Raw genomic sequence first — 16,518 nt, 5'->3', positions numbered from 1 at the left:
CCCGCTCAACGGCAGGACCTGGACTCTCTTACCCAGCGGGCTAAGCGACCAGGAGGCGGCCCGCGCTAGTTAAATTCTCACTTTATAGGCAGGGTGGCGAGACCCCGCCCCGGAAATGCGTGTTCTAGCTTTCTGTGTGCTTAGGTGCCCGAGCTACTGAGGGTCTAAGTCCGGGCAGCCGAAGAGTGTGGTAGGTAACGGTCGTCAGCGCAAGGGTCATTTCGTCGCTGGGAAGGGACGGCCCTCGCCCGCGGTGATGGTGGTGAGCTATGCCCGTGGTCCTCAGGGCCGGGACCCGGGCCCAGCCCAGGCTCCTTTCGATGTGCTGTCTTTCGTTAGCTTCCCCGACCCGCGCTCGCGGGCCTGTAGGGCTCTCCGGCAGGGCGTGCTACTGGAGTTGGCCTGAAGCCAGTCCTCGCTTTGTTTTCTGGCTCCTCCCCTCCCGCCTCTCCAGCTGTCTCCGCCCTGTTCTATTTTCCCAAAGAATGTCTGAACTGGGAGGTATCCCCTAGTGCCCTTGTTTTACCAGTGAGAAAACTGAGGCCTTTAGGAATTAAGTGACTTGTCCAAGGTCACTATCCGTATTTTAGGGGGCCAAGGCGAGATCAAGTATTCCTGATATGGTAACTGACTAGACCTTGTAGTTATTTTGAAAACGTTAGCTTCCAACTACAAAAGTAAACATTTCTTGATTCTTTCTCAAGTCTTCCTTTTCCCTGTTCCCCTTTAAACAGCAACAACAACAACTGAAAACTCATTTCCAGTGTAAGTTTTCATATAGAAGAATTGAGAGACGGGAAAAGTGGTGTGGTGTCAAGTTAGTGACAGATTCGCTGAGGAAAGCTTTTGCTTATTCCAAGTTTTATTGAAACTTTTGGATGGCCCCAAAACCTAACCACACTCTCCTTTCTGCACATTTTGGTTTTGATTGTCTGCTTTTGCTGAAAATTGAAACTTTTCTGAGATAAGAATTAGTTTGAGATTTGTTTTCCACTTAACCCACTGGGAATACTGCATTTGATAAGACACACAATACACATAGACTACAGCTAGTGTAGCAGTTGTAATTCTAAATCCTAGTGAAGACTAAAGTAAAGCACTTAGAATCTTATCTGATGGGTTTCGTTTTTCACTAATACTTTTTTATCTTGTACTGATATTTAGATTATGGCTTCCTCAAATTTTGAATGCAGTTAAGGTGCAGAAATGATCCAGTCATTTATAATGTTCAGTTAAAGTGTTTGGGGGCTTCTAGGAACAAAGTACCTGAGTTGAAATTTTGCTTTCACTATTTTCTATTCCTGTGCCTCAGTTTTCTCAGCTGTAAAATAAAAAATGTTAATATGTAATGATAAGGTTGGGAAATTAAATGTAGTTTTTTAAAAATACACAGAGTACTAGGTGATTAATTGTTTAATAAATGTTCCAAAAATAATAGTTATTAATAAAAGATATACAGGGGAAGGAACTTGTTTAGTGAATAATCAATATGAGTTGGGATGAAGTAAATTATATTTAGAATGATGATATAAGTAATACACTTGAACATCCTTCTAGTTGATAGAATATTAAATCTGTTAGGATGATTGCCCAGAGGATTTAGAAGAAAATACTTTATAAATATTCTATATCTGAACATATATGTTGATGTCCAGGTTAGCAAGATGAACAAAGATGCGCAGATGAGAGCAGCAATTAACCAAAAGTTAATAGAAACTGGAGAAAGAGAACGGTAAGTAATAGATTGTGTTATTAAATTACATTATACCATCTTTAATAGTTACATAATGTTATAAGAATCTAATTATCAAGAAACAAACAAAACATGCCAGTGAAAAGAATTACAGAAAGTTGAGATTATCAAAAACTTCTATTCCTAACAGCTGTAAGAATTTATTTAGGTGCAACATTGCTTGCAAGACTTGGACCAACACAGGCAATGTAGAATCCAGAAATTATTATAATAAATAAATATATAAATTATTATAGATTCTCAAAGAATGTATAATACAGTGAGGAAGAAAAAAATACTCAGATAGCTACAGTTGAAGACATAATGTTACCCAGGTTTTCATAAGACGTCATGATAGAGCCACATTGGAGCAGCATGTGCCATTCCTTTTCTATGAAATATTTCTCTTCTGTTCATTCTTAGTAAATTCTAGTTCATCTCTCATGTATTACTTTAAATATTGCTTCTTCAAGGAATCTAATTATGGATTCCCAAATACTTTGTTCAGTCATATCATTTAATCACATCCTGTTCTAGTTACCTACTTTACTAGTGCGTAGCTCTCAATATAATCCAAGTTCCATGATAGCGAAAACACTTTGTATACCCAGAATCTAATGCTATAACCGACACCTATTTGGTTAAGTAAATATTTGAAGAAGGAACAGGTTTAGAAATATACAGAAGGGGCCAAGGAGTCAATAAAGACTCCTAAAAGCAAGATGATAAAGTTTAAAAGAGAAATATATATGTGTGTATGGAAGAGGAGGAATTTTTTCAATTCTACCTGGGGATTAAGGGGATGGGTAAGATTTCACAGAACAATAAAAGATGCTTATGCTGGGTTAGAAGGATTATCAGTTCTCTAAGCCAGTAAAGGAGAGGATATTATCTTCTAATGGCATGTGCAAAGTCACAGAGCTTGGTACAACATGACTAATTCTCTGGGTACTACAAAATTATAGGAGAAAGCTATACGTAAAGTATAAAAGCATGTGGCTGAAAGAGTGGACAGAAGTATGGATTTGGTATAAGTTAGAATTATTTCAGCTAAAAATAACAGAAACTAAACTCAGAATCTGGCTTAACCAATAGAAACATATAAGCTCATGTAATTAAAATATCTAGGGTTTAAAGTTACTTAATATATCACTAAATTTAGGCATGCAAAAATTATTGCCAAGGATGTATCTTCTCTCACCTCTGCTTTTCTCTATTGTTGGCTTTATTCTTAAAACAGGTGGCAGAGATTAGCAGTTCAAACTTACATATCACTGCTCAGACTGCCTTGTTGAACACAGGACCTACCTTGATTACCATCTTACTTAGGTAATAGGCAAGTTATGATCAGCCTGGCCTAGGCCATATTCCATCACCAGACCCTTAGCCAGATTCTTATACTGAGAATGGCAGTGTTTTGTTTTTAATCAAAGAAAGGTCAGGAAAATTGATGCTCTGATTTGCAAAAACATTCATTGCTCACTTTATATTTGAATGATGGGAATTATTGGAAGATTTTAAGAAAGGGAATAATTAGATCACATTTACACTTTACAAATTGTATTCTGTGTGAAGGATAGATTTGAAGATTCAAGACAGAAAACAGATAAATGACTTAGAAGATTTTATTGGGTTAAAAAGAAAGAAAAACAGCAAAAATGGAAAGGAGAACTTAAAATTTTTTTTAAAAAAAAGTGGAAACAGCTCTTTATATGAGGAAGGAGGCATCAAGAACAGTGCCATGGGTAACTTGAGAAGATAGTACAGCTAGTACTAAGTAGAGGAAATTATGTGTTTTTTTTTTGTTGTTGTTGTTGTTGTTTTCATTTGTGCAGCTTAGTTTCCAAGTTTCAATCACATGGCCTACCCTGTAAGGTGCCGGAGATACAGTAGTCAACAAAATGAATTCTGTTCTTTTATGGAACTTAACACTGTAAAGGGAGGAAACATACAATACATGTGTAATATGGCAGATAATGATGAGTGCTATGAAAATAGTAAAGCAGAGAATAAACATGGTGAGGTGATATTTTGGGTAGAGAACGTTTCACTGCCAACAGATCAGAAGGATATGAGGAAGTGGAGGAGTTCCAAGAGCCAAGGTCCTGAGATGAGCTTGCCTGCTATTTTTGAGAAATACATGGAAGCTAAGGAGACTGCAGAAGCTGAGTGAGGGAGAAAAGAGATAATGTAGAATCATTTAGGCTGTAGTCAAGTCTTAGAGTTCATTCTGGGTAAATTGTGAAGGCACTGGAAGGTTTTGAGCAGTTCAGGATAGTGTGAAGTGCACAATGAAAGAAGCAGGGAGACAACTTAGGTAACAGTCCAGAAAGGAAAAGATGGTGGTTTAAACTAGGATATTGATGAAGATAGTGATAGACATTTGACTTCTAGGTATATATTTTAAAACTAAAACCTGTAGGATATCCTCATGGATTGGATGTGAAGCATTAACAAGGGATCTGAGTAAAAGGTGCTGCCAAAGTTTTCAGCCCAAAGAACCAAAAGAATGGAGTTATTTTGAGAAGGAAGCAAGATGAAGTAGGAGAAAATATAAAGTTGGGTTTTAGCTCTATTGAGAGTAAAAGATCAAAATCATGAAATTTGCAGGGAAAAGGTTGGCATTAGAGCAGATTATGCTAAGTGAAGCTAGCCAATCCCTAAAAACCAAATGCCAAATGTCTTCTTTGATATAAGGAGAACAGCTAAGAACAGAGCAGGGAGGAAGAGCATGAGAATAAGATTAACATTAAACAGGGACGAGAGGTGGGAGGGAAAGGGAGAGAGAAGGGAAATTGCATGGAAATGGAAAGAGACCCTCATTGTTATACAAAATTACATATAAGAGGAAGTGAGGGGAAAGGGGAAAAAAAAACAAGGGGAAGAAATGAATTACAGTAAATGGGGTAGAGAGAGAAGATGGGAGGGGAGGGGGGATAGTAGAGGATAGGAAAGGCAACAGAATACATCAGACACTAGTATGGCAATATGTAAAACAGTGGATGTGTAACCGATGTGATTCTGCAATCTGTATACCGGGTAAAAATGGGAGTTCATAACCCACTTGAATCAAATGTATGAAATCATGTCAAGAGCTTTGTAATGTTTTGAACAACCAATAATTAAAAAAAAGAGTAAAAGATCAAATGGAAATGTCACTTAGTGGATCTCTAGGAATATTCACAGAAGCAATTTGCAGGGAAAGAGAATCTGGTTTGGTATGTGACGTGTTTAAACTGAGAAGTTGGAGGAGTTCTAAGAGTGGTATGTGGCAAAAAATAATAAAATATTTTGTAGCATTCCTGATGCCATTAGTTGCCATATATACCATTTTCTACTATTAAGAAAAAAGAAGATATTGCTAATTATGATATGCATGCGAGCTTCTGAGTTATTAAATTGTGTTGGGGGCCAATCTGTAAGGTTAGAGGGAGATATAGCAGGGAAATAAGAGAGCTAAAGAATAAGAATTTGTGGTAAAAGAGTGGGTTTTGGAACTTGAAGTTTTCAGAGCTGCATCTTCTCTAAGTTCAATACTGTGTCAAAGTTGTATAAGACCCATGATATTCCTGGTGATGAAAGGATATGGGATATGTAAGAAGACAAAAGAGTAGAACTTCTTGAGAACTGTTATAACCCTGCCTCTACATTTAGTTTTACTCTTTATTTAAATGAGACCTAAATAAAATGCAGGACCTAGAGTTTAAATGATTTGTATAAGACTAAATAAAGAACTATTCAGTGATAGAATGAAATTTTGGCCACAACATTTTGGGACTGAAAATTAGGGAATTTTTAGTTGAGTAGTTGAACCTTTGTTTCAAAGATTCTTATCTAAGATGTACATTGTTGTTTACTTTGAAAACACTTTTTTTCCAACAGCCTCAAAGAGTTGCTGAGAGCTAAATTAATTGAATGTGGCTGGAAGGATCAGTTGAAGGCACACTGTAAAGGTAATCAGTTTTACTTAGAAAATAAACTGATTCCATTGTTTTGAACTGGGTTGGTCTGGGATTCACTAGGAAGAAAGTATAGTCAGTATTTTAAAGTCCAAATGCTCAAGCATAATTTTAAACAATAAGAAATTGAATTTTTCAGCAGTGATTTCCTCTTTTAAAACTGTGTATAGACCTGATTGTAAAAAATGTTTAGGAATTTTTTTGTGTATCTCTTCAAACAAGTGAGGAGGCATGGGCGCTCAAGGTTTTCTCTGCCATCAAAATGGATTCCTGGGCTGAGGATGTACCTCAGTGGTCAAATACTTGCCTAGCAAGTATGAGACCCTGGGTTCAATCCCCAGCACTGAAAAGAAGGAAAAAATATATATATATGTTTTTCAGGAACAGTATTCCTAATATGTTTTCACTTCATAACAAATTGAGCACTTGAGAGTTGGCAGACTTACAGGAATTATATCTCCTGTCTGTGTTCTTTTACAAAATTCACCATAAAAGTTCTTGAAGAATTACACTTTTAAAAAATACACAGAAGAGAAGATTGTTAAATTGCTGATTATTGATGATGATACTGTCTGATAGATTACATATCACTAAGATGAGCCTCCTTTCTTGCTCAGTTTTTGGCATAATTGATTTCTGGATATTTTTAATGAATCTCCATTGTTTCATAATGGTTTCTGCAATTAAAAATAATGGGAACTGTTTACACATTAACTATAAGAAGGCAAGTTAGTAAAAGCACTGACTTTAAAGTATTCTGGACTTTGGTGGCTAAAAAACTGGAGCTGGGATTCAGCTATGTGGATTGAGTTTCTTAATTTTTAAGCCTCCATTGCCTCACCTCTGAAGTGAGAGAAATGCTTAGTCCACTATGTAACTGAATATTAAATGGTGTAAAGCACCTAGTGGGGATCCAGTAGATGTTAATCATATCCCCTCTTATATTTCTTTTGGCCCAGCCTTGAGAAAACAAAGGAACAAAGTAGCTCTACCTTTTAATTTTTAGCTATGGAATTACAAGTTTGACTCACATAATAGGTTTTATTTCCTCTGTTATATTTAAATAAGAGCTAGTATGATTATAGTAAAATAAAATCTGTTCTGTTTTAAGTTCCAGCTTTTTATAAATATTAGAGTTCCCAAATTTATTCTAATTGTTATAGTTATTTGTTTAAGTTACAGGTTATTTAGCTGAAAGTTGAACAGACTTGTCTTCTTAATCTGGAGAATACTTAATGTGTTTATGTTATAAATTTTTTTAGAAAAGACAAAAGAAGTGTCCTCTTTTATTTTTTTAAGACCAATATATACTCTAAAAACATGATTTTAACCCTTCCTTATGAAAATCTTTCTTACAGATAATGATTTTAAATGATATGATTTGTTTTTTGCTTTTGCATAAGAGGTAATTAAAGAAAAAGGACTAGAACACGTTACTGTTGATGACTTGGTGGCTGAAATCACTCCAAAAGGCAGAGGTAAGGAGTATAGTCTATGTCAAAGGAAACGTGCTGGTGCAGACATTTTTTTCTTTGCTAATTCAGATGTTTTTTTTTTCTTTTTATAAGAAAAAGTACCCTTTCCATAATCATGTAGGTGTTTTCATTGCCTCATGAGGGAAGTGTTAAAATTGCCTACCTGCCTCTCGCAATCTCAAATAACAAATGAGATAATAGGTGTAAAATGTTTTTAGTGCTCTAAAATGGTATACCAACATAAGTTGATAGAATTGTTAAGACAGTTTTCAAAATATGGGATTTTACAGAGGCAATTATCATCTGAAGCTAGGATTTACAAACTTTTATGAGGTATAGCCTGTCTCCCCTTAAATATTTAATAATTCAAGAGTTTTACTCCAGCCTCTAAGTCTTTGTTCTGCTCTTTCCTTATTAAAAATAAATGAAGGTCTGTCTTCTTGAATGTCTAATTAAGAATTTGGAAGTTCCACAGCTTCATGTTCAAGGTGATCCATATTTAAGACTCAGAACAACCTTTTCCTTAATTTCCCTCTGAAGTACCTTGTTTACATACAGAAGGGAAAGATAGGAAACATTATATTAATACTGATGATGTGTTACTGTAGATGTTAACTACCTTTTTTTTTTCATTTATTTTGATAAAGTTGGTGGCATTTTTTATTTGTAAGTAGAAACGGGTAAATTAGATGACCTACAAGTTTTTTTTTTTTCTCTCACACAGAAATAGTAACAATAATTTCATTGTAAAAAGTAAGTAAGTTTAAAATTATTACCACAGAACACTAATTCCCTCCTGAGGAGGACCTATGAAATCCAATGATCCTTTCCAACCATTTCTTAAAGCCTATTTGCAGCTGGAAAACATGGGAAATATGGAAAAAAGAAATTATTGTTTTCCTTGTGAATTTATATTTTAAGATAATTTTCTCAAATTTCTTTTTCTGTTTTCAGTAATTTATATTTAATCTGTTAACATTGTTGAGGAACTGGTTATGCAGGTTAGAGTATCTGTTATTCACCACTTGCATCTTGGATATTTCATTGTCTAGCAACTCCCTGCTAGAGAATGAGAATTTTTTTTATTATTAAAGAAAAGTAGAGTAAAAATAAATTGTTTCTTTTTTGTTGTTGTTTTTAGTCTTCCTTTAATTGTCAGGAGCAGACATTTACTTTTTTTAGCATACACTGAAATTGACCTTTTTCAACATGCAGTTTTCTGAACTTTATATACATACATAGATGCATGCAACAACCACTACAACAGTTTTTCTTATCCTAAAAAAACTCCTTCCAGCTGCTGCTTTGTTATTAAACCTTATCCGAAAGCAAATGATGTGTTTTCACTCATCTTAATTCTAAATAAAAATATTTTAATGTATATATTGATTTCATTTCCAGTGGACTTTCAGTTTATAGTCTTCTGAGATAGACTTCAACAATTTATAAAAAGTATTTCCCTTATTTGATTTATGTACTTAGTTGTTTAATTGTATGTGGAAATATTGAAATTTATCTGAAGTTTTTTTATTTCTCTTGAACACAAGCAAATAGTTTTATGTTTTAGTTAATTGCCTCTTTTGAATTTTTGTTTTGTTTAATATTCTAAGAACAGTCACACAGATCAATATTCAGAAAGTTAAAAATATAACATGTAACTGTTGTTGCAGTTTTTTGCATTTTTGCTGGGCCAAGAGAGTATGTGCCTTCATTATTTCTGTAAGACATTGCCAAATTACCTTCCAAAGCATGTACCAGTTTATACTTCCTCTAGCTAAAAAAAAAAAAGGCCTCCTTTCTCTTATTATTGACCTTAGAGTTTGGGTCTATCTGATTGTTAAGATATGCTGTCTGAATGTGCTTTAATTTTCATTTCTCGTCTTAAGAATGAGCCCCTCTTACATAAGAACAGTGTCTCTCCTTTTTATCTCTTTGCTCATTTTTGTTAGCCTTCTGATCTTTTCCTAATCAGTTTGAAATATCTGTGTAGTAGAAGAATCAGTTTTGTTGTTTTTTTTTTTTTTTTTTTTTAAAGAATGTTTCCCCATTATGTCTTGTGTCTTTGCTTGTGGTAATTTTGACCAAGTATGAGATGTTGTGTATAAGTCAAATTTATCAGTGTATGACAGCCTGTGTATTTTAAAATGGCTTCCACTGCTAGTTTAAATAATTTTCTTATATTTTCTTTTTATCAGTGTGCAATGTATTTAGGTATTAAATAGTTCATTAAAATAATGAATTACAAGTATTCACTTTCTTTTCAGATATCTCTATTTTTTTAATTGAAACATGAGAGTTATGTATGAAATTCCTTTATTGGTGATCTTGAATAAAATGTCACGTCCCAAATTGACATGTTTTAACAAGAATCATCTTACTCTGATGTTTTTGTTTTTGTGTTTCAGCCCTGGTACCTGACAGTGTAAAGAAGGAGCTCCTACAAAGAATAAGAACATTCCTTGCTCAGCATGCCAGCCTTTAAGGTTGAATTAGATTGTGTTGTTCTGTGTTTTATTTCTGAAAGTACAACTTGCCATAAATTAGAAATCAGTTTCCCAAAATAAAATCCTTTTTTGTATGATGGTATACAGTTTTCAGTAATGATGTATACATTGTATTGATTTTTTTCCCTAAATGTGTTATTTTAATAAATATCTCACGAATGAGTTTGAAGTTTGCTTGGAGTTTGGAATGAATGGGACTCTGTGTTTATTACTAATTCATTAAATTTGTTGAGAAAGTCAGGAATGAATACAGTTTAAGTATTTAGTTTATGCATTTCTTTGTGCTAACAGTTTAGAAGTAAGAAGTCTTTCCTGATTGCATATGTATTCTTGTTTTGAATCCCCATACTGTTTTATAAATTGTAATGCTTCCTCTTGTACCATGGTTATTTATCTTTATTTCTTATTTGTTACAAATTCCAAGGGTTAGTACTGGGTCTTACTCATCTTTATGTGCCTTCCTTATGCTTCAAAGAATTTACCATCTAGTGGAAGAGAGAACATTTGCAAGCTGGCTCCACACCAAGCTCCTCCCACATACTCTACTCATCTGAACTTTGAAAGCAGACTCTATAAATTGCATCCCCACATACTAAGGTCAAGAAAGAACTTAATGGGTGAATAATTTCCACCCATTAGCTTTACTCTGACATCAGGATTGCCAAATCCAATGGACTCTTGTCTATTCTTATGTGACCTCTGCTGGAAAGTGAGAATGTTGACCATCCTGCCACTTGGAACCCTCGTCCCACTCCTCACATTGTTTCTTCCTACCACTGGAAATTCCTTCTGTTTCTTGTGGAGTACCTTTTGCTGATTGTGACTTTTAAGTAATGTTTCTTAGAGCTCTTTCCTGAGCCCTCTGCCTGACTAACTGGATATACTTTTCCTGAGCAAATCCCAGGAAACGGGTCAAACCGTGACTTCAAATACCAACAGGTTGATAAATGCTAAACTGCATCTCCAAACCAGACTTATTTCTAGCCTCCAGACCCATATATTTAACTGCTATGGATCATCTTCATTGGATATTCCTCAAACACCTCAAAATCACCATACCTAAAATAGCAATTTTATTTTCCCCCACTAACTACCCCTGCTGTGTTCCCTATTTCTGAATGGTACTTCCCAGCCATACAGATTACCTGAGGAGCTTGTTAAAATGCTGATTCTGAAGGTAAGAGATATACAGTACAAGATTATACTTTATTTCTAACAAGCTCTGAGTGGGGTTGCATGCTGCTAATTGAGGATCACTTTGAGTACAGTGAGGCTATAAATTTATCTTCTGCCTTCTTTATAAACATAGATTATTGCAGTAGACCCCTAATATTTTCTTGTTCTAGTTGTTCTATGCCTCCCCCAATATCTCTTTCACACTATTGGCTAAGTGGCCTTACTAAAATTCACATCTGATCATTTTATTCCTCTACTTGAAATGTCTCAGTGCAGGACAAAATTTGAACTTGGCATAAAACTTATGCCCCTCTAGATCTATCATCTACTTAAGAGTTCCCCAAAGTTAACAAGTTGTTCCATCCCTAATACTTTTGCAAATGTATCACCCTAGGAAGTCCTTCCCTCCTACTTATCTCATTCCTACTTACCCTTCAGAGTTCAGCTTGAGTTGCTAAAATATCCTGACTCCTCTGGTGTAGATTTCCCCACCACTGTTTTTCCGTAAGAAGCAACTGTATGTTTCTCTTCAACACAGTGGTTCTTCAACTTGCATACATCCAGAGGAGAGGAAACTTGATTTCTTTGACTTTGTATGATGTTTATTTGTGAATGAGTGGGTAAGGGAATGAATGAGCAAATGAACCAGTGAATGAACATGGGAGCATGAAGAAAGATAACAACAAATAGGGTATAATTGAGGAAAAGCTTCACATTAATCTTTTGCAGAAATAATTTCATCTTTCTAATGAATTTTGTAGTCTTTGATCCTGGGCTTAATCGCATAAAGTTTTGAGCCTGAGAAGACACAGTCACAAAAACTTACCCAAAAGAGTTTTTTGTTTCTCTTGATCTCTTATAAAACAATGTTTTAAAGTGCTGATAGGGATGCTTGTCATTTTGCTACTCATTTTTCAAAAAAGAAAAGCAATCTTAAAAGTTACACAGAAAATGTTAGAAAAGTAGTTCTTATTTCTTAGAATTCTTCATGGAAGCAAACCAAAAATTAAAAATTGTTCATTTAGATACTATTTTAATAGTCTAAAAGAATATGAGAAAATGAAAACAATTTATGAAGATAGTTTGAATGGGACAGGAAATAAACTGAATTGAAAATATTTCGTAGCCATTTTTAGTACTAAAGAGCTTAGATTTAAAGTGATAATGCTAAGAACTTTCCCACCTCTAACCCGGAAAGAAACGAGGTTTCATTGACATCATATAGATGTCTCATTTGCTTCTAGAACCATTGATACCTTGTAAATAAACCAACTTTGTGAACATCTTGACTGAAATCATTGATTTATATAAACTTAAGAATACATTCTTTAAAAATCTTGCATACTTTCACTTAATGTTGGAAATTTAATAGGATTATTATTGCATGACTGCATTGGTAAGTATAATTAGGATTACTATAAGCTTCTCTTATAGAATTAAAGAAGATCCAGCTAAATTATTTATGTGATCTCTTAGCTTTGGCCTTACAAGTTATCATTTGAGCAGTGCCAATCCAGGGACTGGGTGATGCTGGGGATTGGTTATTAGATATGGGACTTTCATAACTTGATAAAAAGCTCCACATTCAACACAAAAGAACTGTGACAGCTGCTCAGTAGCTGATGCTGAAAATGATCCAGGAGAGAGTATGTGTGTGTGTGTGTGTTTGTATTTAACCCTTGTAAAAGGCTATCTCATGTTACTCAGTGACTTCATAAAACCCCTCATATTTACCATTAGAAACCACACAAAAGCCATTGGATGAAACCTACCAAGAAAACTAATGGTACGTTCAGAACATTCAGGTTCTAATCTCGTCTATGATACTGAATTATCAGGTAAGACTGACTCTTCTTGAATTTCCTTATCTGGATAATAGATCTGATAATATTGACCTGGCAGGAATTAAAATAATAAAATCTTAATACTAATAATCAGAAGAAAACAGATTCATGTTATTCCTAGCAAGAACTCTAGAAATATTTAAATTATTTACTATGTGTTTTCTAGTTTTATATACATGAATTACACTGTGTCAAATAGCTGCTTTTATTTTTCAGTCATTTCTAGCTAATATTAATTACCATGAGAATAGAAAAATAAAGTTGTACAACTTGGTTGAAATAGAGAAATATCGCTATAATAGCAATTAGGGAAGGTTGACCTTATCTTTAATAATGTTTACCCTCATTCTACTATGAACTACTTTGTGCCTCAGGTTGTATCCTATTTGTCTTTGGATCCTCATTACCTAACAGTGAATTTTTAATGAGTGACAATAGAGAAAAAAATGTGGCATATACCTATTTTACCAGACTTCAAACTCTATTTGGTTTTTGTGCTTACCGGCCAAAAGGGGGCACTAGAAGCTGTATTTTAGTCCTGCTGGTGGCTGTTAAACTACTGGGTATCATTTGAACAGGCCCAATTCCAATAAGGCCAGCCAGTGTTTGCAAGATGAAAGTGTTACTGAATTAAATCAATGTGAGGAACTCAGAATGTGTTCTGGTATAAAATAAGATGAAGCTATAGTGAACATAGATGTTGTTTGACTGGGATTGTTTTCTGCAACCAATTCAGTAAGAAAGAAGCTGATTTACATAGCATATACCACTACTGATAACGGTTCTCTTTCACCAACTTTATCAAGGAGGAGAGGGTAGGGGAGAGGAGGAAATCCTTAACAAATGAAAGAAAAATAATTTTCACTGTATTTAAAGGTAATATCTTTCTTTTTCATCCTATGTCACTTTGTAAAAAGAAAAAGTATAAATAGAGCATTGTATAATAGTGCGCAAACCCTGTGAACATTCAATGAATATTGGCATATGATGACAATAATAAAGAAAATCAAAGAACAAAGACAGAATTGATTGATACTCATGAAATGATGCTACTCATCAGTCAGTTTTGGGTACAGGGGTTATTAGGACCTTGGACATCCGTAAATGCTCCAGTTTTGTGCCTGGAATTATCAGAATAAAGTGATAAAAAATGGCTTTCAGTTGCCCTATAAATTCTTCCCTAAAATTTTTTGTTGAGGGCATAGTCTTCAGAATGAATCCTTTTTAGACAGCTACTTATATCAAATTTAGACTTCAATGGGGTAAGAGCCACAAAATAGAAAGGTGGAAAAAGAATTGATTGCTAAACCCTTACCTGTTGGATGCTGCAAGTGATTCAGATAACAGTATGCATTGTGTGGTTTGAAACACGGTTTGGCTGAGATACTGACAGTGTGACGGTTCTCTATTTCTTAGTTCTATCATCAATGTATTTAAATGACCAGATTAGTCACTTAAGGGTTCCACCTGACAGTTGCCTTTCAACACTATCTCCTATTTGATAGGGACACTGACAGAATAATAAATTATGAAAATTGTGGGTGCTTCTCTTAAGAGACATGATACAAAGTCAAAGTTATGGTTAGGACTTAGCAAATGTATACATATTTGCTATAACAGCATGTACTCAAAACAGTTTTGTGTATAGGGTCTATCCTCCATGTTTTACCCCAATCCATAAAAACTGGGATTGCAGACAGGCATATTTTGTGAAAAAGAGCTCACACGTTCATTGACTAGTTGTATTTCCTATGGTCCTGATTTAATTTTCTTACTTCTCAGTGGCTTTATAGAGACTACCAATGAAATAACTGCCCCATTTATCATTGTCATCACTTCTCTGATGTTTTTTCCCATCCTGCCAGCTAAGATGTGATTGTCATTAGAACTCCCTTACAATTACCCTCAATTTCTCTCCTTTTTTTTCCAATCACATGTAGTCCTGCTTAAATATAACTACCCAGAAAGTTTATTCCATTTAGAAAACTGAACTTGAAGAAAATATCACAGTTCTGCTAAGTCTCAATTTAAAAATGACAACCAGACATTCTGAAAAACTATTGATATGGCATTGACATGGCAACAATTGGCATTGACATCTGACAAAAAAAGTCAATGTCATGAAGGAAACAAAAAGGAATAAAAGGAGAAAGTAACAGCAAGAAATGGTCTTGATTAAAAGATCAGAGATATTAGGATGTAAAGCAGTGTATCATCCCTGATAAATAAATAACCATTAAGGACATTCTTAGGACATTGGAAAATTATAAACATAGACTGTTAAATTTCTTGAGTATTACAAATGGGTTCTTAAAGAATGAGCATGTTCCATGTTGAAGTATGTAAGGATCAAGTATCACATTATAACTAACTCAAATGGATTAACAATAAAAAATGTGTATAATAAACTAAATATGGAGTGAGAGAAAACCAAACAGCAAATGGGTATCTAATAACTTTGAAATTTGTCATAACAAGTTTGATTCTCTTTAATAATAATTTTTTCAATGAATAAAACACTAGATAAAATCAAAATCTCCTATGGCTTTTGTATATTTAGTTTTATGTAATATTATAGAAGTGTTCCTTTTATATCTATGCATGTTTTATATTGTTTATATAATTCTATAACATTTTTATTTTTAAAAACATCTTCATTGATGGTATGATTGACATACAAAATTTCTGTACTGATTTAATTTATACAATTTAATGAATTTGGTGGTAAGTATATAACCATGAAACACCATTAAGGCCGTAAATACATATCACCACCCAAAGTTTTCTCCTGTTCCTTTGTGGTGGTGGTGGTGGTGATGATCATGTTCATGTTCATGTTCATGTTGGGCATGCGTGTGTGTGTGTGTGTGTGTGTGTGTGTATGTATGTGTGTGAGAGAGAGAGAAAAAACAGCTAAGATTTACCCTCTTAGAATTTAAGCATATACACTCTGCTGTAGAGTACATTTCCAGAACTTACTAACTTGTATAACTAAAACTTTGTATACTCTTTGATAATCACCTCCTTATTTTCCCAGCTCCTGGCAATCACCATTCTATTCTGCTTCTACGAGCTTGACTGTTTGAAATTTCACATATAAAGGAAGTCATACAGTATTTGGTTTTCAGTGGTTGCTAATTTATTTAGCATTATTTCCTCCAGGCTCTATCACATTGTTTCAAATGACAAGATTTATCTCCTTTTTTAAAGGCTGATTGACATTCATCCATCCATGTGGCTTATAAACAAATTTATTTCACAGTTTTGGAGGCTTGGAAATACGAGATTTACTGGCAGATTTGGTGTCTAGTGAGTCGTCTTCTGGTTCATAGAAAGTGTCTTCTTCATGCATCATCATATTGCAAAAGGGTGAATGAGCTCCTTTGGGCCTATTTAATAACAGCACTGTTCTCACTCATAAGGTCTCTGTTCTCATCCTGACCAAAAGTCCACCTCCTAATATCATCATCTTGGAAGTTAGGGTTTGAACATACAAATTTCAGGGGAACACAAACATTCCAACTATAGCATAAAATTAAAATTTGGTTTTTTGTTTTGGTGGATTTTTTATTGTTTGGGGTTGGGGCAGGGCCGTGTTACTGGAGATTGAACCCTGGGTCATTTTACCACTGAATTACATCTCTAGTCCCTTTTATTTAAATTTTGAGACAGTCTCACCAAAGTGCCATGTTGGCTCTAAACGAGATTCTCCTGCCTCAGCCTCCCAATTATAAGCATGTGCCACTTCGCCAATCTCGGTCTATTTGTTTGTTTGTTTGTTTTAGTGCTGAGGTTTGAACCCAGGGGTGCTTTTACTGCTCAGCCACA

At 34.6% G+C, this 16,518-nt stretch overlaps 1 protein-coding gene across 4 annotated transcripts; it reads left to right on the top strand.

Moving 5' to 3' along the window:
* Nucleotides 1-110: 110 nt before the first annotated feature.
* Nucleotides 111-15,153, top strand: Eny2 (ENY2 transcription and export complex 2 subunit). 4 transcript variants are annotated; one of them, XR_003300385.2, is made up of 7 exons: nt 117-262; nt 1,656-1,732; nt 5,615-5,685; nt 7,095-7,169; nt 9,572-9,649; nt 10,146-10,847; nt 12,587-15,153. XR_003300385.2 is itself a non-coding variant. In XM_026384543.2 (6 exons), the coding sequence occupies exons 1-5, from the start codon at nt 257-259 to the stop codon at nt 9,646-9,648; spliced, it is 306 nt and encodes a 101-aa protein (XP_026240328.1). In that variant the 5' UTR covers nt 117-256; the 3' UTR covers nt 9,649; nt 10,146-15,153. The 4 variants fall into 4 exon arrangements, 3 of the variants coding, with proteins under 3 accessions (XP_026240329.1, XP_026240328.1, XP_026240327.1); XM_026384543.2 differs by having other exon boundaries at nt 10,146-15,153; XM_026384544.2 differs by lacking the exons at nt 10,146-10,847; nt 12,587-15,153 and having other exon boundaries at nt 111-190; nt 9,572-9,744.
* Nucleotides 15,154-16,518: the final 1,365 nt, after the last annotated feature.

Source organism: Urocitellus parryii, chromosome 7 (genome assembly GCF_045843805.1).
Source record: "Urocitellus parryii isolate mUroPar1 chromosome 7, mUroPar1.hap1, whole genome shotgun sequence".
NCBI lineage: Eukaryota > Metazoa > Chordata > Mammalia > Rodentia > Sciuridae > Urocitellus > Urocitellus parryii.
Note: the sequence above shows the minus strand (reverse complement) of the source record. Positions and strands in the feature narration are given on the sequence as shown.